Source organism: Ochotona curzoniae, unplaced genomic scaffold (genome assembly GCF_017591425.1).
Source record: "Ochotona curzoniae isolate NIBS_2020 unplaced genomic scaffold, NIBS_Ocur_1.0 scaffold_4683, whole genome shotgun sequence".
In the NCBI taxonomy this organism is placed as follows: domain Eukaryota; kingdom Metazoa; phylum Chordata; class Mammalia; order Lagomorpha; family Ochotonidae; genus Ochotona; species Ochotona curzoniae.
Genome location: NW_024467121.1, coordinates 27593060 through 27616606, shown reverse-complemented (window position 1 = coordinate 27616606; position 23547 = coordinate 27593060). Strand labels below are relative to the sequence as shown.

The 23547-nt window shown below is 35.2% G+C and overlaps 1 protein-coding gene across 1 annotated transcript in view; it reads left to right on the top strand.

Moving 5' to 3' along the window:
• Positions 1-23547, top strand: part of RYR2 (ryanodine receptor 2) — a 603900-nt gene that overhangs the window by 515981 nt on the left and 64372 nt on the right. Inside the window, exons 79-84 of the mRNA XM_040967818.1 lie at positions 366-417; positions 2077-2130; positions 13637-13736; positions 15697-15776; positions 19330-19406; positions 21456-21529. Of these exons, the coding sequence (XP_040823752.1) occupies positions 366-417; positions 2077-2130; positions 13637-13736; positions 15697-15776; positions 19330-19406; positions 21456-21529 (437 nt within the window). The remainder of the gene's footprint in view (positions 1-365; positions 418-2076; positions 2131-13636; positions 13737-15696; positions 15777-19329; positions 19407-21455; positions 21530-23547) is intronic.

Below are 23547 nucleotides of genomic sequence, written 5' to 3'. Positions count from 1 at the left end.
AAACATTATAATTTTACCAGTGTTTCCATCAGAAAACTAATATCACGTCTACTGTCAAATTTCCTTGTTCATTTAAATTTTGTAGTTTGAAGAAAATGAAAACTATTACAATTGTGTGTCACTCAATAGATTATGTGTTATTATTTTGTTAATACTTGATATCCTGGCCTGTAAGATAAGGTTAGGACAGATAGGAATTCTGAATCTTCGATTTCTAATTCTAAGATATTTATTATTTTGAATTGCTTAACTTTTGTGTTTATGTAATTTTAAAAAGATGTACTTATTAGAAAAAATAAGGATAATTTTATACATATAGCTGATTCTCTACTTAAACATTAATTTTTTTTTCTTGTCTTCCATAGCAAACTAGAGGAAGATTTTTTATATATGGCTTATGCAGATATTATGGCAAAGGTAAATAAATTCCCTCTCAATTTAATGTTTAATAAAGAAAAATCATTTTCATTTGACAGAGGATTAGGGTCTGCATTTCGGAACTAAAACATATTACTAAATCTTAGAAACATAAGCAGCATTAATCTCAACTAATCAGTTGCATGAGATCTCTGCTCTAACTTTTTGACGGGTGATCACTGATTCCTATGTCATTTTATCTTTGAGTTACTGACTGATCTTGCAAGCATTTAATCAGCGAAGTTACTCAACAGTAAGCTGTTGAGGATAACATGTAGAAGAAAAAAAGCTACATATATTGCACCATGGAGTTTATTTATAATTTTTTTTACTCTTGCTTCTCTTACCAATTTTCTTGAAATACTTATAATACTTGTCCATTTATGCCTAGTGTTCCATTCTTTATGGGTTGAAACAATAAAATTCTAGGATTATTAGGAAATTCCTTTGTCTTGTAAATCACTCATTACTGCTCTGGTAATATGATTTAATTCCATACTAAAGAGCTTCTGGTTTTGCTTCTCAGTCGGCCTGCAGTCATGTAATCTAAAAGGCCACTTCAAAAATATATGAAATATACCTCTTTGGCATAGTAATGTTTCTAGCAAAAGTGCCCTGTCTACTGCTTTTATGTATTCCTGCAGTCAGTTTTGAGGTTTATTGTGAATCTCCAAGTCCTCTTGTGGGCATTTCTGTAACTACTTTATGTGCAATTGTAGTAGCTACTGGGATCCTCCCTGGAACTGAGACAAGAAGAGGTGAAGGAATTTGCCCAAGCCTCAACAGTTCATAACTGATAATATCAGGATTTGAACCAGTCATTCTGCCTCTCTGTACCACCTTCTTAACCAGCATGCCCCTGTGCCTCTTTAGCAAGAAAGTTTCACTTTGTGGATTAAGTGAGAATATATGTATGGCTTAGTTTTTTTTAGCCTTTGGGGGAAAATAACCTTAAAATAATGAGATAGTTATATCGTTCTCATGTATTAAGAGTGATTAAGTAACAAAATTTCATTTACTTTCTTTGGGCCAAAATCAGTAAAAATTAACTTAAAATTAGGATTGCAATAATCACTTTATCTAACATCCCTGTTTTCTTAATTTTAAGTAATGAGTATTATATGCATGATACACTTGAATAGCAGAATGTTGGAGTTGAGACTATAGCTTAAGGACCAGACTATAATAATAAGGCAGCGGGGGGAAGGAGGGAAGGAGGAGAAACAAGGAAGGTTGCCTAGAGGGGGGCATCTCTGTACCTATAATATTGTGTTTTGGATAATAATTTTACAAAATAAAAATGAGTATTATATAATTGTGAATTGTAAGGTCAGTATTAAAAAAAGAAAATATTAATCTTGTTAAAATTTTAGTTTTGTTAGAATGAGGCAAATGAATGCATAGGTAGTATATAGATTTTGACATGGACTTTGTAATTAGCCCTTTTATGCACAAAATTGGTTACTTAGTATTTTAATTTTATAGAAGCATTAAATAGACTCTTTTAGGTCACAAATTTAATTTCATATCTAAATAACATGTCTAACATACATATATATGAGAATGTTACTGATAAAATATAATGATTTTATTTTCCATATTAAATAACTATTTTGTGTTTTCTCAATATATTCCTCTTTTTTCTTTTACATGTATCAGAGTTGTCATGATGAAGAAGATGATGATGGTGAAGAAGAAGTGAAGAGTTTTGAAGTAAGACTAGTCTCTCTAGACATGTTCTGTTTTGAAACATTGTTTCATAGCTTATAATTGACATTTATGTTTCTTGCTTCATGGCTTATTGCAGCTTTTTGTGTCAAGGAACTGCATGCCAGAGCTGGATGGACAAACCTGAGTCCTAAGACGAAGGAACATAGGGTAGTTAAGTAGAAAAATGCAGCCCATATGTTCAGAATGAGTGTTCCGGAGAACTCTCAGAGATGAGACTGCTTCAAAACGTTCTCATCTCAGTGATGTGTTCTGAAATTTCCAACAGACAATGGGAGGAAAATATTTGTTGAAGAACAACATGGCATCAAGTTTTGAATTAAACCTTTGGCTTAATATTTTGTTCTGAATTGATCTCTTAAAGATTTGGCCTCTTTTGACTTCTGCCCCAATAGGTCACTCATTCCATGTACATATGTAGATGGTGGCACACAATTCAGTTTGCTTGCATGAGGTAGGAGTGCGTATATTATCAGGACTGTATTCTGCTTTATCATTATTTCCTGAATGATCTTAGTCTTTAAATTTCTTATGTAATTTGAAATTTTGGTAATGTTAATTAGCAAAAGGAAAGTTAGTATTATTACCTCCCTTGGCTTATACTATTCTTTTTTGCTTTCTGTGAAAAAAAAAATTGTGTTATTATCATTTTTTGTTTCATTTTCTTTTCTTTTTTCCTTGGAATTTTCAAAAGGAAGTTAAATTGAGTGCAAGGAAATAGAAATTAGATTTTTTTCCTATTAATTTACGTGTCTGGACTTTGAGTTAGAAGTCTGCAATTCATCTGTAGCCAGCAACGAGTCTTTAATTTTTGGTGGACCCACTGAAGAGTATAGATGAGGAAGGAACTTAAAGCAGTTAATTTGCTTCCAAGAAAAATTGTATGAGCATCTCTGTAGCATTGAAGTCAATGTATGAAATATATGTTCAGATACTTAGAAGATAACTCATAAGTATTGCTGGCTGAGAAAAACGTCATGGAATTCATTTCCTGTGTGACACTATAATCTATTCTAATGTATGTGTGACCTGTTCTCTAAACTGTCTTTATTGTTAAGAAACAGAGTTAATTAGAATGAGCTGTGAGCAGCAATTAATTTTGTTTTTCTGAAGTGCACACCATTTATGGTCTGTTGGTTGTCTTCAGAGCAGTTGTTTATTGCTATTTTGCTTCTTGTCCTCATCCTTCCTTAAGGTCACAGGATCCCAACGCAGCAAGGTAAAATTATGTATGTGTGTATTTGTCTGGGTCTCAGTTTCGGTTTCTTGTGACATTTACCTTTGTTAGACCCAACATCTTGGACTCTTTTATTTACAAAGTTCTTGAAAATCCTTCTACAAGCTCTTAGCTTCAGCATAATTAATCTCTTCAGTATCTTTCCTTGGCATAAATGTCTTCTTGTAATTTAAATGATTCACAGTTTATTGTCTTTCATATTACTTTTGAGCTACACACCGTGCTGGGATAAAAGAATGAAGCCCTTTTATTGTCAAAAAGCATTTAGTTAGGTGTTTTTTCAGTGCAACCACAGCCTACATCTTTCTTGATATTGTTTAATACTAGCCTTCGTAGTTGAAAACACAGGATAACCAGTATCCCTAGTGAGACTGGAAGACAGTCTGCTTTTTCCATTGTGTTCATAGCACCTTCAGACAGCAACCAGAGGTTATGGTCTATGGTTGCAGTATTGATCATGCCGTTTCATTGCCAGGAAGAACTAGACAACCTTTCATGTCTATTATTTTAAATATTTTATCTGGAGAATTTTTCAAAAACAAATATTTTGTTCTAGAATTATGTATGTTTAACTTTGATATGGATCTTCGTGTTTTAATGAGGTCATTTAAATGAAAATTAATTATAAATATCACAGGGTGAAAATAATGATTATAGTTTGAAACAAACTTTTGAGATTGTTAGTGTAAGTTGTTATGCTTTACCTTCTTCAGGAAAAAAATGAAGTATTTTTCCTAAATGTGTTTAGGCTTACACAAAGCATATTTACAAGAAACTGAAAATTATAAATAACTATTACATTTGGAGGAACACATTGTTCCCATAACATCATGATCCTGTAATGTTTGAATTTGAGTTAAGGACACTCTGTAAGATATATCTCTGATGGTTAATAATGTACAAGATGTACAATGGGCATTATGGTAATATACTATCGTCTTAATAAATACATAATGAGTATAGTAATTGTTTCGTAGATTGTGATTTTTATCACTAATCATCTCAGAAGTCCTCTAAATTGCTGAGAGATGTAAATGTGACTGTGTCTACTAACATCAACCAAAAATTTGATTTACTGTTTATATAGAAGGTCCAATTCAAAAGTATGTTAATGACTGTGCAGTGAGAATAGATAAAGTAGGTAAGGTGCTCTTGTCAAGAAAAGCATTTGACATTGAAAGAGGAATGCAATTTTAAGGAGACTCCACAGCGCACCTAATTCAGTTGATAGGATCAAATTGAGCGACATGTTTCTTATTCAGAAATAAAACATTCATAAAAAATCTGATAAGGTAGCCAACATTAAATGAAAAGGAAGAAATCTTTTAACAGCAACTTGAAAAATAATTGTTGCAGTTGAATATTTTATTTACCTTTAAACTCCCATGAAGCAAGATGAAAAATAAGTGTTTCAAATCAGGTAAAACTTTTATGAGTATGATAGTTTTATCTTACACACATAGACAAAGAACTCTGGGACCATAGACATTTTTGAAGTATAATTTACACTATATTTGGAAATATTTTTAATACAGTTGCTTCTTCTGTTGTCCTTATTTTTAAAAGCGAAGGGTATGGCATTACAATGACAAAATTGAGCATTTTTGTGGAAGAGTAAAGAGTAATAAAATATATGTTACTTACTGAGAGACCTAAATTAATGATGTAGGAGCTTTGGTAAGTGAGACAGATGGAGTGTTGACTTGTTTTCCTGGCCATCGTTCTCCGATAGAGATCCTTTGGCAGAGACCCAGTTCCTAACTCACAGACGAATTCCCCCATCCATGTGGGAGCTCTTGTCATTCTGTACATTTGACTAAGGAAAACTCGTTTGGTAGTAAATCTAAATATGCCTGTGGTAAAGTTGGCATTATATAACAGAAACTTAGAGGACTAACATATTTTCTTCCAGGTTGGCCTCTAGCATAATTAAAATGACCTAACTCCTGAAGTATTCAGACCAATGCGAAACTCATACATTAAAGTATGCACTAATAAACATGGAAGAATCAAGTTATAATTTAAATTTAAAATTTCATAAAGAATGATGTTATATAACGCTGTCCCAATGATGAAAGAAGTCGCATCTGGCCCTTCCAATAATCTAGTTTTGAAGAATTCTATGTTTGGTGATTTGGCAAGAATGAATTGGTTATAATATAAATAACGCCCCATAGCTGCATAATTTGAACTTTGAATAGCTTTATTTAGTATTGTTGATTGTAGCACAGTGTTTTAAATGAATGGGGCTATGTGAATCTTTGCAAAGAAAATCTGAGATGAGTAAAACAGAATAAATAGCTGCAATGCAAACTATTAAAACAATTATTCTTTTATGAAGTAACTGCAACAATATTTAATTCCTCCTGTGGAAATCTGTATGGTTTCCAAAATATGAACTGAGGCATTTAGTTTGCTTGTTATACAAATGAATCCTAGATGAGATTCAATTCAAACTGTAGGTGGATTTAAGAGACCAGTATTTTCTTAATACTCACGCAATCTTTAAAGTGAGTTTTTATATATGAAATTATTGATCTCAAGTTATTTTTGTGGGGAATTCAGTGGAAAAAGAAGGCAGCAATCTCATTTCTTTCATTTCATGAAAGAATTTCCATGTGGACAACTTCATTATGCAAAGCAAGGTTTTTTCAGAAAGAATGAGAAAGATGTCTCCTGCCATAGTGACAGGAAGGTGCTACAAAAGAGAAAAGACTCAAGGAAATGGTGGAAGTGGTATTTTTTATGATACCATCTCAGGGGAGGGAGGGTAAAATGAGCCACAGGAAGGGCAGGGAAAAAAGAAAAACAAAATTTCTTGTGTAAGATAGAGGAAATGGTAGAGAACCTATCAATAACACACTGACCCCTTCTCCTTTCTTACTCCGTATTATAGGAAATCTGATGTAAAAAAAGAGGTCTTAATATGAGGAATCGGATGGGCCAATAGGCAGTTAGGGTCTCTGGTCACTTGTGAAGTTACCTCTTAAAATGTAAAATCATGCTTCTCTCCATTTCATACTCTTCGAAGAGCTTGTTCTCCTGAGCTTCATCTCCCATTCTCCTAGTGGGAGAACAAAGAGTCAGAATCAGAATATCATTTCCCATCACTTATTGTCATGACAAAAGCAAGATGACACAGTCTATAAATTCGGACTCATTTTAATACCAACTTCAGGGCATAGCTATAAAGATTAGTTAATATAATATACAAGATGCTCAGAACATTTTGTAACACATAACTGATTATATATAAGCATTTTCCACTGTATAGCACGTGCTCATTTTCAATTTTTGTATAATCAACCTAACAGACAAATGGAGAAAGATTTTTGAAACATTCTGAATTTGTTCAGGAATGATAGTCTTAGTGGGAATATACATGATACAGTAATCTTTGTATGTATTCCAGGAGACAAAAGGGGGCAGAACTTTGCTGATAAAATGTGGGTTACATAGGTTGTATTAGAAACCAGAGACCCTAACTGCCTACTATCCCAGCCGACTCTTTACACATCTGTAACTACAGGTATCACTGACAAGGATGGATTCAGTCCAGGGCAGATTTTTTCAGATGTATTTTCTATGTAAGGCTGTGTGGGTCTTTGTGCCAAGTTGTAGTTCTTCTGGGTCTTTTGGGATAGTTCTTATTGTCAGAGAAACATGCAGTAGATCCTATGCTTCATAATTTAATAACTTTTTTAATGCTGGTGTTTGGCACAAATGGTTCCATTTTGATTCAATTTTCACACTATGGGCTTAAAAAAAAAAACTAGCTGAGGAAATGCATAGAGAAACTTTTACAGTGTAGTGAGCTCAGAACTGCTTGTGCAGTGCAGGAGGCCTGGGTTTCCACCTGCGTACTGTGTGGGCCTTACCAAGCCCTAGTCAGCCACTCTGCATCTCAGCTTTTTCTTCTTTGAAGGAGAACCAGACATCCTCTGGAGTCAAATACACTGTTAGAAATTGTGTGAGCTGAACTTTTGTACTTTGTCTCTCAGTTATCAAGACAATTTAGCATTTCTAAATGGATAAATTGCTGATAAATCATGGATGTGTTCACTACTTTTTCTGACCTTTTGTGGAATATTAAAAGAGAACCAATTCCATGATTTTTAGAATAAAATGTTTTATTGAAAAAGTATCTAGTTTCTGTACATACCTATGTATGTCTGTTTTTTTCTAGTTTGTCCATAATGTAGTTATATAAAGAAAGAATAAAATAATCTATTTGTTCAGGTGAAATAAGAATTCATGAGGTTAAAATGCAAAAGAGCTTTTTTTTTGTGAAAAAGGTTATGTGATGTATGAAGCATGCCCTGAACAACTGAGTCAAAATAATTATTTGAGAATTTACAGAATAAAGTCCAGCTCACAGATACCATTTGAAGATGGCATTGCATAGGTTCAGAACCAACTTCTGGAAGGAACGAAAGAAGGAATGTGTAATAGTTTACAGAAAAATCTGCAGTTCCAGATACATCATGTTCCAGTGGAACAGTGGAGCCGTATAGAGTGCTGGCCCCTCAGAATTGATCTCAGGAGTGAGATTAATAAATATGCATGAAAAGTGAGAATTACAGATACAAGAATATTTAGAATTTGAGTGTTCATAGTCCAAATAATGAATGCTTATCAATCATCCCTAATGACAGTTGTCCCAATGGCTCGCTTCTCACAAGTTAATATAACCTTCCACAACTTTCATGATCTAACCAAAGCTCCATAGTATTACTGGTCATCAGTTCCCTTGCTATTCTGCCTTTGTTAGGAAATAACACTAGCGAATGGCCTGAGTCACACTTGCTTTCTGAATTCAAGGCAGTATCCAAGGTTTTTAAGGTTTAACGAATCAATGGATAAATGAAGATGGTTTAAAATTGCAATTGTGCTCAGGATAACCCATGTTGTCTCCAGTACATCAGTTAAACTTTACTAACGTTATAACCTCTAGATTATAGCTACTCATTCTGTCCTCACGTCGGTTATGCTTTGGTAATAATAGAACTGTCAGAGGAATGGTATACAGATTGTCTCTTGGACGCTGATAGAGGACTATTTCAGATCAGCTGAATTTTTTTTTTTTTTTTGCTTTAGCGAAGTTCTACATTAATTCGAAAAATGTTGAATTTAGAGGAAACAATTTTGCTCCCCAAATGCAAGTGTACATGATATTGGACAGGAATGAATCATGAAATCACATTACATAGTAACATCTACACGTCAGAGTCACTGAAATATTAGCACAAGTAGATGTTTCTAATTAGTGTTTTCTCTTTCTCTGATTTTTAAATGAGCTTTGATTTTTTAATAAGCATTTTTTTAAAATTTCCTTTGAATAAAGACATGGACTCTTTTCTGTTAGATTATTGAAAACTACTCATCTTTTTGATAAATAAAACTGTGGAAGATATTTTGCTGTTTCAAGGCTTAGTAACAAAGACAATGGGTAATAAGGAAAGATACTAACAAAAATATCATGAGATAAAATTCAAATTATGATTTTTTTGTGTATAATAGTCTAAACATCTTCAACCAGGTACTGAGTACACATTTTATCCTGTTGTGGTTCTCTGGCTCCTTAAACAGAAAACTGACATCTTTAATAGTTCAGATTAATTGTGACCCATGCCACAGGATGCCATGTTATTTAGCACTTTTATTCATTTATTATGGGTTTAATGAATAAATATTATGAGTAGGAAACTAAACAATTTATGGATACTGGTGTTGTGGCTACATCAGAGAAACAGCTATGACTCCTGTTCTCATAAGTCTGCTCTGGGAATCTCCAAATACTTATTGTACTAAGCATATCAAGTCCATGTATTTAGCACTTGAAATATGTAATGTCTTTTTTAAAAAGTGGGAACTATCCATTATATAAGTTATATTTTAAGGATTTTCCTGCAGTGTGATTCAACTGTATATAAACACAGCTGATCTAGTTTTAGCGTCTGAAATACATTGTAAGGTGTGTTAAAGTTAAAAATGAGACTCTTAGTCATCCTTTTTTTGTTTGTTTAGTTTGAATTTGTCAATTCAGGTTGTGAACAAAACTAGAACACTTTCACTCCTTTTATTCTTCTTATAATATTGATATTTAGTATTTAATATATGTATTATTTTTAGGTTCTCCATGCATTCAAGTAGTAGTTAATATTTCAAGTTGACTTATAATATTATTAATTATGGGGAGTTTTTATAAAGAGTTCAGTTATTCTGGATTTCTCATGTTTGGAACTTGCTTTTACAGGCAGTTAATGAGAAAGGCATGAAAACATTTCAGCAGTGGTTTAGATCTAAGAAATACAAAGAAAAAAAAACAGCTGGGTTCATTGCCATGGCACATAGACTATGGAAATGGAAACCCTACCCCATGCTACCACAGATGTCCATGTAACTGAGGAAATTCCTTTGGAAAATCTGTAAATTTCTTTTTCTTTTTTAAGATTTATTTATTGAAAAGTCGGATATACAGAGAGGAGGAGAGACAGAGAGGAAGATCTTCCATCCAATGATTCACTCCCCAAATGCCTGCAAACAGACAGAGCTGCGCCCAGCCTAAGCCAGGAGCCAGGAGCTTCTTCTGGGCCTCCCACATGGGTGCAGGGTTCCAAGGCCTTGTTCCATCCTGTACTATTTTCCCAGGCCACAACCAAGGAGCTGAATGGGAAGCAGGGCCACCAAGATTAGAACTGTCACTCGTATGGGATCCTGGCACGTTCAAGGCAAGGACTTTAGCCGCTAGGCTACATTGCTGGGCCCAAAAATTGTGAATTTCTTTGCTCTCATCAGAGTGTCACAGTTTAAAGAATCCCCTCTGGCCTTATCTACTTTTCTCCTAATCAAGTTAAAAGCATGAGAAAATTTTACACAAAATGGAGGAATATTAGCAATTTTATGACAAACTTAGGTCATACAAAAAGCGAAAACCAATGCTGAATGCTCATGTACAATGCAGATGATTGACTCATGAGTCTGATGTAGAAACACATATCCATCTTATTAGAATGACAGCTGATAATTTCTTGGTTCTTTTTCACCATCAGAACCTTTTGACTAAAGGAAAATCCAAATAGTAGAGCTGCCTTTTTTATTTCTATCAACCTTTCTTTAAACCCTGGATTAATTTAGAATCTAAAATGTAGGCTGAAAAGTAAGAAGTAGTGTTTACTTAAGTTTCTTAGATGTAGAATCTAGGATAAGGAAGGGAACCCTAACTTTAAAAAAAGTGTTTGCAGTGAGCTAGTTCCCTGTGTGAGATAATCTGAAGAGATGTATATCCGGTTTGCTTAGAAAAGGTACTATGTGATCAATTTGAATTGAAACAAAGCTTTACAGTTTCTCACACAACCCCAGTGCATTCTTATGTGGAATATTTCTGGTCTAGCTTCCAAGTTTTATTGTTTTATGTTCTGATAAAATTTGCCAATAACTCAGTTAAATTTTATGCTTCAAAGCAGTTATCCAATGACAAAGTATTGGAAAGAAGCAATGTCAGATATTAATGTGTATTAACATAATAGTGTTGAGGAGATTTTGCAGCTGATTTCACTATGTGGAGATTTGAGAGCCTGACTATCTCTGTCCTGGTTTTTGTTTGTTTTACTTTGCTTTTGTTTTGTTGGTTTCTACAATTGATTGAACCTCAAAGCCAAGAAGTGAGTTTTTTATTCGGGTATTTTCCTTACTTTTTTTTTTTTAATCCGTGTTGCAGATGTATAAGCAGAGGGGATCAACTCTCTCCTTTTTACGAAATTTTTTTCATTTCTAGATTAGTATATCTTTTTGTCTTTATGCTTTTTAAAATGAGTCTCATCATTTTCTATTATTACAATTTAAATCTCATATAAGAAAAATGAGAGTGATTTTTGTCCAGAAAGTTTTTTATTTACTTGTTTGTTTATTTGAAAGGCAGAGTGAAAGAGGAAGAGACAGAGAAGAGAGTATGAGCAAGAGAGTGAGAGAGATGCTTTCCATTTGCTTATTTACTTTGCAAACAGTTTGCAGCACCCAAGGCTGAGCCTGTCTGAAACTTGAAGCCGAAAACTTCATCAAGGATGTGAGAGTAGCAGGAACTCAAGTATTTGAACCAACATACACAACTTCTGAGGTGTATTAGCAGGGGTCTGAATTGAAAATAGAGTACGGAAGACTCAAAACAGCACTTTTTACAGGGCACAGGTGTCCCAAGCTCAGTTATCTTGCTGGGCCTCAATACCTGACTGTTTGTTTTTAAACAAGTATTTTGATACTGCATTGCTTGATACTTCTCAAGGTATCATGCATAAATTTCAATTGCCATCCTAGAAAATTAAAGTCTGTTGTTAGAATTGTTCCAACAAATCTTCAAACTCACCTACTTACTTTTAGAGCACAAATGTCAAATGATTTTTGTTGAGGTTTTCTTGAAAATGTGTAGTGTGCTGCCATCTTCCATCTTCTGTAGTCTCCTGGTCTTTGCATGCTGTATTGAGTCGGTAGAAAAATTATTCTGATTTCCTTGTCTCTTTAGCTGACAAAAGTCACAGGGCAACTCTTGTAAGCCATTAATTTCTTCTCATTTTCTTACTGAAAAAAAAAAAAAAGAACAAAAACTCAACAAAAGAAGTTGATTTAGCCGTTATCCAGAAGTTCCAAATATAGTGCTGTCAGTGTGAGTAAAGTAAAAGATTGTTGGGTCTAAAAGGAAGAATGAAATGTTACTCATCTATTTTCAAAAGATTCCTGAAGAGCAGGTGAAAGGGTCTTCTTTCAGTTTTTCTGGAACTGTGTTGTAATGACAATATGGTTTTGTGTGTCTGTGTGGTTTTGTTTTCATTTTGTTTCTGACTTCCCAGGAAGAGGTTTAAACATGAAGGCAAACCTTTGAGATGTTAGCATGGCTACATACAAAGCAAAGCTGCCTCTTTTTTTTTCTTTTCTCTGCTTCCATTTAGGCCTATCACATAATTTAAGAAAAAAATAAAATTTAACCACAGGAGTTTTAACTATAGTGTGAAAAAAAAAAACCCTGATCAATTTTGTTTTCGCAGCACGATATTATCAAAGATTTAAGAAACAAATTTGCCAGCCTCGGCGAGAACTCTCTGGTAACAGCATAAATGTCTGTGTTGGTTGCTTTTGATTTAAAGGTTTCTTTTTTCATTTGTTTGAGCCCATTTCTTTCCCCCTTCCTTTTAGTTTACTTTATTTTTCATATTCTGTAACTAGCAAGCCTTCATTTTTTAAACCTCTTCCATCTTCCAGTGTCTATTTTTTGTACTTTGGATGGAAAGTTTATGGCAGCAAAGCTGTCTCTCTGGCTACCTCTGCTGCAGCTCTTCCTGCTCTTGGGTCATATATGTTTTGGCCGTTGTGTTTATGGACATGATACTAACTGTTTCATGTCCCATTGACTAAGCTTCTCTACCACGCCATTTGATGGACTCGCTGTCATAGGGCTCTATGCAACTTTCATTCTGCAACTTATACTGCTTAGTTCCGTCTCAATTCTCTAGCGAACTGGATTGCTCAAGTGAATGAATGGTCATACCAGTCTTGAACTTGCTGTGCCTTTATATTTTATTCTTACTGTCTTCTTTTTTTTGTTTTTAGTGATAGCTTAAGTGAAACAGAATAAACTCCAGCCATTGCTCTAGCAGCACCATGCAGTATCGTTTGTTACCACCAGAGATTACAAAATATAAAGGCACATTGCATCTCTGATTCTGTGGGGCTGACTGGGGAGATTCCTATCATAAGCCATGATGTAGTTGGAGCCTATCTTATATCCATATCAGCTTTCAATTTTGCTTAAACCATAAGATGTCTCAGTTAATTTCTTTTTTTTTCTGTGATTAAGTGATAACTTGCAACTCGAGCCATTTGCTGAGCAGTATCAAGTTATGGCCATGACATGGGTGATGATCAAAAATGTGACAAAGTTATGCATAAAAGTGTACATGAGAAAGTGCACATATCGATGATGAAGTACAAAACCATGATACAGGCTTTGGACTACTCAAATAACTGAAATTGAGAAAAATCCATCCTGATTAACAAGTACCAAAAGTATATCACGAAAAATATGAAGGGAAAAACCCAGAGCTGAAAAATGTTGTTATTGGTTTAATAACACTGTTGGTGATGAAATGGTCCATAATGTTGTCATAGAGCCCAATACATGAAGAGATGACTCAGACTATGGTCTGTAGAACACTTTTGTGGTTAATGATAGCCATAATATAAATGGTTGGGATTTGTGTTCAGGAAAAAGAAATGGAAAAGCAAAAGTTGCTGTACCAGCAAGCCAGATTGCATGACCGTGGGGCCGCTGAGATGGTGCTGCAGACCATCAGTGCCAGCAAAGGTGAGCCATAGTACGTGGGGTTCCCCTGCCTGCACCCCACTCCTCGTGTCATCCCTTCTGACTCATTCTGTTTAGGCCCTGAGTTTTTGTTTCATACACTGTACCAGATGATCATTCACAAACACTAGCTCCCATCATGTACCCACACTCTAGATTTGTTTTTTTTGAGATTCTTACCAAAGCAGATTTATTTCTGTTCTGGAAACTATATAATGATCAAAATCTAGCAGACTGATTTTATCCGCCATGGACAGGCAAGTTTTTGAGAGTAAGTATTTTCAACTTTGTGTGTCAAGAAACTTCAGTCTACCATAGTGGCATTTAAGAGACAGAAACCCAGGCCCAGCGTGCTGGCCTAGTGGCTAATGTCCTCACCTTGAACTCACCAGGATCTCATATGGGCACTGGTTCTAATCCTAGTGGCCCCACTTCCCATCCAGCTCCTTGCTTGTGGCCTGGAAAGGCAGTTGAGGACAGCCCAATGCCTTGGGACCCTGCACCCATGTGGGAGACCTGGAGGAGGTTCCTGGCTCCTGGCTTAGGATGGGTGCAGCACCAGCCATTGTGGTCACTTGGGGAGTGAATCATTGGACAGAAGATCTTCCTCTCTGTCTCCCCTCTTCTCTGTATATCTGACTTTATAATAAAAATAAACCTTAAGAAGGAGAGAGAGAGAGAGACAGAGACCCAAGGTAAACTAGCAGGGTGACAATATTTAATCCTTAGTCCAGAATTTGCTGATCCTGGGTTGGAATGTTTAGATACTAAAAATGTAAACAAAGTACTTTTGAACACCTCAGGAGCCTCCAGTTTTAAGATATGTGCCACATTATATTTTTCAGCATGACAAATGAGTATCATCTTTGAAACATTTTTAGTACAGTTTTCAATGTAATGGTTAAAGTAATATTGATACACTGTTATGAAGCACCCCTGTCTTTAAATTATGGGAATTATTTCTAAGCAAAAAAAGAAATAATATAACATAGAAATAACATGTACTAAATGATGACAATCATTTGGGTTTTAAAACTTTACCATTACTTGAGTATGCAAAACTTTGAAATAGTCATCTTGGTAAAGCTGAGATTATAAAAAATGTTCAGAAAAAAAGTAATGAAGTAAAAATAATAAAAGCTATTGAAACACAATATTCTTGAAATAAGAGGAAATGGAATTTCCTTCAATTTTTAGTGACTTGTATTTATTTTTATCATGGTTTTATTTTTCATAAAATCTATTGATGTTTGAAAATCAGAGTTAACAGAGAGAGTGGTAGAGACTAGAAGATCTTTCATCTGTTGATTCACTCCCCCAATGGCCACAACAGGCTGGGCCAGGATGAGACAAGAGCTTCATCTGTGTGTCCCACGTGGTTATAGGGGCCCAGCCCAAGTGCTTTCCCATGCACATTAGTAACAAACTGGATTGCAATGAGAGTAGCCAGGACATGAGTTAGCACACAAATGGGATGCTAGTATGTCAGCTGACAATTTTACCCACTATATCACAACACCAACCTCCTGTTTAAATATTATACTAATAAACAAGAATAGTTTTAATTCTTAATGATTTCAGATCTCAGTATTTCAAGGGAGTAGATTTTTTTTCTGCCTGCCTCTATGTCTTCATATAGTATAACTCTTAAATATATAGATTTTAAAAATATTGATGGTAAAATAAGAATTAAAGGTGTTTTAATACCAGATGCTTTGAAAAGTTAATGGAAATATATATCATGAAGAAACTACTCCTGGATTTCCAGATTATTAGCTATCAAAACAAGCCTCTCTTTCAATTTCATTTTTCCATGAGCTTTTTTGAAGTACCCTGGTGTTTTCAGTAAAGAAGTCAATCTGTTTTCCTTGAACATTAACAGACCCACAGTACATAAGGTAAGATAGGTTAGTGGAGCAGGTGAAATGATATAAGCAATACTGATTTTAAAAATATTTTTCAGGTGAAACTGGACCAATGGTAGCTGCTACTTTGAAGCTTGGAATTGCTATATTAAATGGTGGGAACTCTACAGTACAGCAGGTAAGATGTTTTAGCAATCCATGTATGTACTTTTCAGACAAATGGATCAATAAAAGAACTATTTGTCATGAAAATTCTCATTTTTTACATAAATGACACTATTTGTCAGAATACACAAGAGATAGCACAGGAGTAAAAAAATTTTTTTTCAAAGAATTACAGGTCTGAAGATAAAATAGTGGCAAGGACCCAGAAATGTTAGTCTAGGTATGGTTTTTCACCATGACAAATGGATGTTTTCATTGAAGCATGAGCCACTTGTGAACTGTCCTTACACAAAAGTGTGGATATTGTCAACTTGGCACCTTGCAGTGGTAACCAGATCATTCTGTTGCCATAATGTATGCCAAATATAATGGAAAAATATAAAGCATAGGTAATTTCCCCAAAGTATGCATTAAAACTATTCTCGTTTGCATTGGGTTTTACTTCAGAAGACCTTCATTGCATCACACACACACACACACACACACACACACACACACACACACACACACACACATATCTTACAGATGTGTTTAGAATAATTGGATTGGAAGGAACCTGCAAAGATCATGTGTGTGCTACTTATAATTACTTGTTCCATATATGGATCTGTTCTCTTATATTTAAGTATATATAATCTCACCTCCCTTCGACTCTTCAAACTACATTCCTTTGTTTTATTTATCTGTAAGTTACATGACTGCCTCCCTAAGATTGCTATGAGCTTTGGTGCATCTATGTATGTGTGTGTATGTGTATGTTCCTGTGTATAAATACATGTATATGCAGGGAATTCTTTACATATTTATTTTATATAATCTTTGTCTCTGATTTGTGAAAGAATTACTGCTAAAATTGTGGTTATGTACCTGCTTCCTGTTTATACAGCACTTAGCAAGTATGCTCTACTTGAGCTTTGGAGGAATCTCGGCATTTAAGCCTGCCAGCAGGCTCTGAGGTCACCAGGGGTGAGGCAAAGTTGTTCTTTTGGCCACAAAAACAACCAGAGATAAGCTGGTGAGGAATGTCCATTTATTCAGAATAAATCCGAGGGATATAAAGGTTCAGCAGGGGACAGCAGGTGGGCATCTTCCGGCAGGCCCCCACCCATCAAAGACACTGTAATTGGCTGAAAGACGTGTCTATTTCGCTTGACCTTCCAGTCATGTACCATGTGTAAGCCTGGGAGTTGTGGCTTGTGCCGTGGGCAGGTAAGCTCTAAGCCACACCCAGCGGGTAGCAGGCGGACTCGGGGCGATTGCCCACAAAGGAAAACAGGATTTTTGCTTTGTGGTTAAGTTCCTGCTTACTGTTTACACAGCACTTAGATAGGAATTATTCTGTATTTGAGCTTTGGAGGAAAGTAGGATCTTTGCTTCTGTTAAGCATTTGAGTATGTCTTCTACATCTTGTATGTACTATGCTCTTTCATTTAACACTGGAGCTTCTTTCTAACAAGCTACTTGTAAGTTCAAAGTGGGGATATTTATTATAACGTGAAACACATATTTTAGCAGCATAGCTTTTATGTAGTTAGTTGTTTCACTTATGATAAACTTCTTTTTTTTTTAAAGATTTATTTATTTATTAGAAAGTCAGATATACAGAGAGGAGGAGAGACAGAGAGGAAGATTTTCCATCTGATGATTCATTCCCGAAGTGAACGCAACGGCCAATGCTATGCCAATCCGGAACCAGGATCCAGGAACTTCTTCCGGGTATCCCACACCGGTGCAGGGTCCTAAGGTTTTGGGCCGTCTTTGACTGCTTTCCCAGGCCACAAGCAGGGAGCTGGTTGGGAAGTGGAGCTGCCGGGATTAGAACCGGCGCCCATATGGGATCCCGGGGCGTTCAAGGTGAGAACTTTAGCCGCTAGGCCACCATACCGGGCCCTATGATAAACTTCTTAATACTGGGTTGGCACCATGGCTCAGAAACCTAATTCTCAACCTTCAAGCACCAGCCTCCCATTTGGACAGTTCATATCCTGCATGCTCCACTTTCAATCCAGCTCCCTGCTTGTGGCCTGGAAAAACATGGAGGATTGCCCAAATCTTTGGGACCCTGTTCCCGTGCAGGAGACCTGGAAGAAGCTCATGGCTCCCGGCTTTGGATGGGCTCAGCCCTGGCTATTGTGGCCCTTCAGAGAGTGAACCAGCAGATAGAAGTTCTCTCTGTCTCTCTTTTTCTGTGGAAATCTGCTTTTCCAATAAAAATAATAAATTTCCCCCTCCAAAAAAATGGCAAAAAGAATTCTCAATACTCAACTGGTTATAAAGTTATAAATATATATACATTTATGATTATATAATACCAATATTGCATCAAACCTTCTGGACCTCCTAACAGAAACATGGTACACAGTATGTTATTGGTTATCTCCTTCCCCACTTCCAGCTGCACATTGCCAGTCTGTTAAAGTATCAAAATTCAAAGTTTGCATCAGTTTCACACTACCATAAAAAGCATGAGTTGAACCATCATGAGTCAGGGATCTACTGTACTTTTATTTGAAATGTCCAAGACTTTTAACTAAGTGAGAAGAAGCTATTTCATTATCTGTGATGTAATATGCTAAGAGGGAGATATGCATTGCTTTAACATGTTTTACATTTATGTTTAATCAATGTTTTAGACACAGATTCTGGACATCGTTCTGAATACAGAAGAGAAAATTCTAATACTTTAATAATGATTGCTACCCTGATTTAGATTTATAGACTATAGGCAGCTGATTTAATGACTGTAGCGTTAGTATATAGTAGTCACAACCCTGATATTGTGATGCCAATCTTAGAACTCACTTTTGTATGAAAAGCTGTCAGCAGCAGGTAGATCTCTCTGCTTTACTTACACTACGCTTCTGAATCTCCAAGTACTTGAAGAGTGGCAGGAAGAGATTTAAAATTGATGTTTGCTCCTGATATTTGTCACTGTCCTGCAGCAATGGACTTGGTGCACGGCGCCGATAATAACAGGGGTGGACTCTGACTGATGGTCCAAAGCAGATTTATTAGTGGCATCAGACTTTATAAACTGAGGATCATATGGGATAAGGGAGGAAGTATTGAACTTAATCAACAAAACCCATCAACTGTTTCTATACTTTTGTTTGGAACTCCTTTTGTTTTGTATATTCCACCAAGTGTTCTCATTCACATGCTGGCCACTCAATTGTTCTCATACAAATGATATCCAATCAGCTATACAAAAGGTATCCATTCATTTGTTCTCATACAGATATTATAGGATCAGTTGTCATCTTCTGCTCACTGACCTTCCAGGGTCACATGTCCTTCTATAATATTTAAGGTGCTGTTGGTGAGTGTGAAACAAATCCCTTGTTCCACACCATGTTTCTGTATTGCAGAACACAGAATTATACAAATCCTGTTTTAACAAGTTTCTTACTCTTTTATGGTAAAGATAACATTAATATCAGTTGTTTGTATCATTCTGATCATTTTTTTCACAATTGAAAGTGTGTTTTTGATTGTTACATTTAGCAAGTATATGTATATATATGAATATGAATGTGTATTTAATGGCCACTGGTTTTTTTCTGTAGAAAATGCTTGACTACCTCAAGGAGAAAAAGGATGTGGGTTTCTTTCAGAGCCTGGCTGGACTCATGCAGTCATGCAGGTAAGAATGTGCATGCTTTGTTTCGGTTCTTTGTGGTTTCCATCTGCTGCTTAACTACCTAAATGCCTCCCTACAAACTCCCAGGCTAGGCCAGGGGTCAAAACCAGAAGCCAGAATACAATCCAGGTCCTATTATGGTAGCAGGGACCTTGTCTCTTAAGTCCTTAGTGCTGCCTTGCAGGATCTGCATTAGCAGGCAACTGGAGTCAAGTTCTGGAGCTGTGAATAAAGCTCTGATATAAATTACAGACACCCCAACTGGTGTCTTAACTAAATCTGTTCCAGTTGTTCTGTTTTTTTTTTTTTTTAAGTTTTTGATCTACAGTGTGGCAAATGTTTTTCTATATGGTGGCTTTAGGTTATAAGTAAATACTCAACTATCAACTTCTTCAATGTTAATAAACTTTTAGAATAGAATAGTCTTCCTGGGGCAGAAATTTGGCTTAGCCATTAGTCTATCTGTGTCACAAGGTTAACATTCCTGGTTTCAGTTTGTTGCCCAACTTCATTAACTGCAGCGTTGTGCTAATACAACCCTGGAAGGCAGTATGGCAGTTCTAGTAGTTGGGTTGCTGCTATGCACCTGGATGACCTGCACTGAGTTCGTGCCTCTGATTTCACGCTCTACCCTGGTTACAGACATTTGGGGGAGAGAACTAACAGATAGGAGTTTGCTTATATTCTTTCTTTCTCTGGGGCTCTCTTTTTTGTCTCCTCTCAAAACATGTATTTTCCTCTTTAACAACCTGTAATTTAAATATAAAAGTTCAATACAAACCACTGGTGGGGCTTGAAATCTGTTGTTTCGTTAAAGACAAGATGGAAAAATGCAACAAAATGATCTCTCTGGTTTTTAGAAACTCTCAAGGAAGGGACTGATTATGAACCCATGAAAAATCCATTTAATCATACCCACTTACTCCTGGTACCTACCCATTCCACAATTTAATTACATATTTGTGAATGCAAACTTACAGTTTTCTATTTAAATATTTAGTGCTAAAGTTTGCTTCCTGTAATGCCAAATACATCTTGAAACAACCTCATTTTTTTGTGTGTTTTTGAAGCAATGAGAGTAGTTATTTGTAGAAAGCAGTACTTGGCCTCCATATACATTTCTCAGAAATACCATAGACCGTGAAAGGCCTAGATTCTGTTAGAATAATGAGCACAGAAGTATGAATGACAAAGTAGAGGCTAAAAATTACAACTATTTTTTATTCGTAGCAAAATTTTTAAAAAGTGGTATACTTTGGAAATTTAGTAGCAGATATACTACAATAACTTGAGTAATGTTATACAGCTGAAAAATGAAGAACAAAAAAAGAAAACATTAAGCAGGGAAAAAGAGCTCTTCTCTGGTTTCAAACACTGTATTACATAATTTTACCTTCCCACATAGACCTTTTCTTAGTATTTCTGACAGCCGTGAAAAGACAGCTTCCTTCTGAAATGGAAGGATTTAAAAGATCAGTATCTAAACAAGACAAGACCAAACTGTAATTGAAGTGTCGATATCACATCAATTAGTAAGCTTTTTCATTGAGTCTTTATACTCTTCTGTTTACAAAAATAGTCTTCCCTGTACCTACATGAGGATTTTGGTGAATTCAAGTATATTCTGCTTACTTGCAAATACTGAAAAACAAACAAAAACCCCTCTGTTTTGTTTGGGAGCCAACAGGATAGTTCTCATTTTATAAAGTGTTAGCAAATTTTTTGTCTCCCCCCTCCGAAATTGTGATAATCATTTCCTTTTTTAACATGATTTAAATTTAGACAACATGGCAGATACTTAACATGATAAACTGTTTTACCTACAAAAATATTATTACTTTTATTTTGTGTCTGCTAACTTCACGATATGTTCCCTGGATTGAAGTGTGTGAGTGCTAGGATGTTACTGTATAAATGTGGCTGGTAAGCATTGAATTGGGGCTTGTTTCCAGGGTTTGTTAACGTTTGGTTGACATTCTTTTGTGCATTTGCTCTCCTGACCAAATATGATGTTCTGTTAGTCCTCTAAATGTTGTTTTCTTGTTACTTTAGTGTACTTGACCTAAATGCATTTGAACGACAAAACAAGGCTGAAGGACTTGGAATGGTGACAGAGGAAGGATCAGGTACTAATCACTTCATTAAAAGAATCATCTATCCCTCTTCTTCACTGAAATGAATCAAGTATAAATTGCTTTTCAAGCAGAGGCACGGGGTTATTTCAGAAGTATGATCTGACTCATTGGAAATTTAGGAATTGATACATACGGACCATACCCCAAAATGACCTTCCACATAAGTCCTTAAATGCTTTTTGTCCATCCTACTATTAATTGTCTTTCCCTTAGTTGGTTTTTACTAAGGGGTAAAAGTGTATTAAGAATGAAGATTCCTTATCAGAGAATTACTTTTAAAGAATAAAGCACATGCAAGTAGCAATAAGAAAATAGAATTCTTAGTCACTTTTACAGACTTCTTTTTTAAAACAAACATTTGGATTCCCAGATTCTGTCTCCTAAGGGTAGTAATTCTTTCAGGCCCTGCAGGTTCTTTAGAACAGTTATCCTTCTCTGTCTCTCACTTGTTTGCACATCTTTACAAGTCCAGATTTTTTAATAAAATAAGATACAGTAAGTTTCATGTTTAAATAATTCTGATTACTGGATTTGCATGTACCCCAAATACTAAAATGTGAAACTATAGAATTTTTCTGTCTGCTAAGATGTGTGGGTATTAACTAGAAAGGGTAGCATAGAATGTATTTAAAAATAAAATAACAAGTGCTGCCCATTCATTTTAGAATTGTTTATTAAGTTTAAAAAATATTTTTAGTTTAATTTGTTTTGTTCTTTATGTGTGTTTTCTTTCTTTTTTTTCATTAAAACTACTTCAGTTTTAGTAAGGCCTTTTTGTTTATTTGCGTGTGTTTGGCATGGTTTTTAGTTTTTATCTTATAAATGTTAGTTTTAGAATGTTGGGACTTTTATGACACCTATTTATATATATAAATATGATATATATATACCATAGATGTATAAACCATATACCTTTTATGGTTCTTGAGATAGATTATACTTAACTAATCTCTTTATAAATGTATATTTTGTTCTCAAGAATAGGAAAAAAAACACATACTAAGCGGCACTTCTATTATTTTATTTTCCAGTTAACATTCAAATGTTTAGATCTAGTAATTTGATATAAATGTTATGGTTACTCAGTTGAGTTATATGCCTTTAAGAACTGTTACTAGCATCATTATAAACTTGGGTTTTCTGGCCTGTAGATCTCACAATCCATTCAAAAAACTCAGAGTCACTGCCAGTCTCAGAACAGAGTGCTTGCCTGGCCCTTGTATCTCCTGGAATTTCTTGGCCTTTGGTCAGATGGGAAATACCCAACAGTGAATGAATTCTTTCCAAAGTCTAACTTTCCTGTTTTGGAATTAGAAATCAAGTTTTTCTTCTACAGTTATTACCTAATATTTCAACATCTCTCAGCAGAATTCCGTTGGTCATTCTTAGTCACTGACAGCAAGTCCTACAAAGAAACAACAATCACACATGTATATTTGTACAGCCTCTTATCCTTTGTCAGCCAGGTATAGATGATCATAATGTTTTGGAGTCCCCGAAAGAAAAAACTGAGACTAACCATTTTAAGACTTATTTAGATCCTTCTAGATAGATTGGCTTAACTTGTGAATTCTTTTTCATTGTAAAAATGATATTTGCCCAAATTGATGAACACATTTGGTATTTATTTCATTACAAACTGCAAAACAAAAAGAAAATCTCAATTTCTTTCTTTTTCCCTATTTCCTTTTCTTTCAACTACTGTAAATATATTATCTTTCCTTCCTCAGTCATCACTCATGAGCGTGGTAATTATTAAGAATGAGCTGCCTCTTATTTATTTGCTCTTTTGTTTGTTAGCTTTGTGTAGCGACTTTATAGTAATAGTTTATGTGCATTTTTCCTTTTATAGATTATTTTGTTTATTAAATAGTCTTTCATTTCTGTCATTATGCATCTTGCTATTAAAAAAATCACATACCTAGCTTTTCTCCATTTTTTTTTCTTCCTTTGTATGAGGATGTACGGTTATAAATATACTAGTTGTCAAGGGTCAACAGGCATTACTT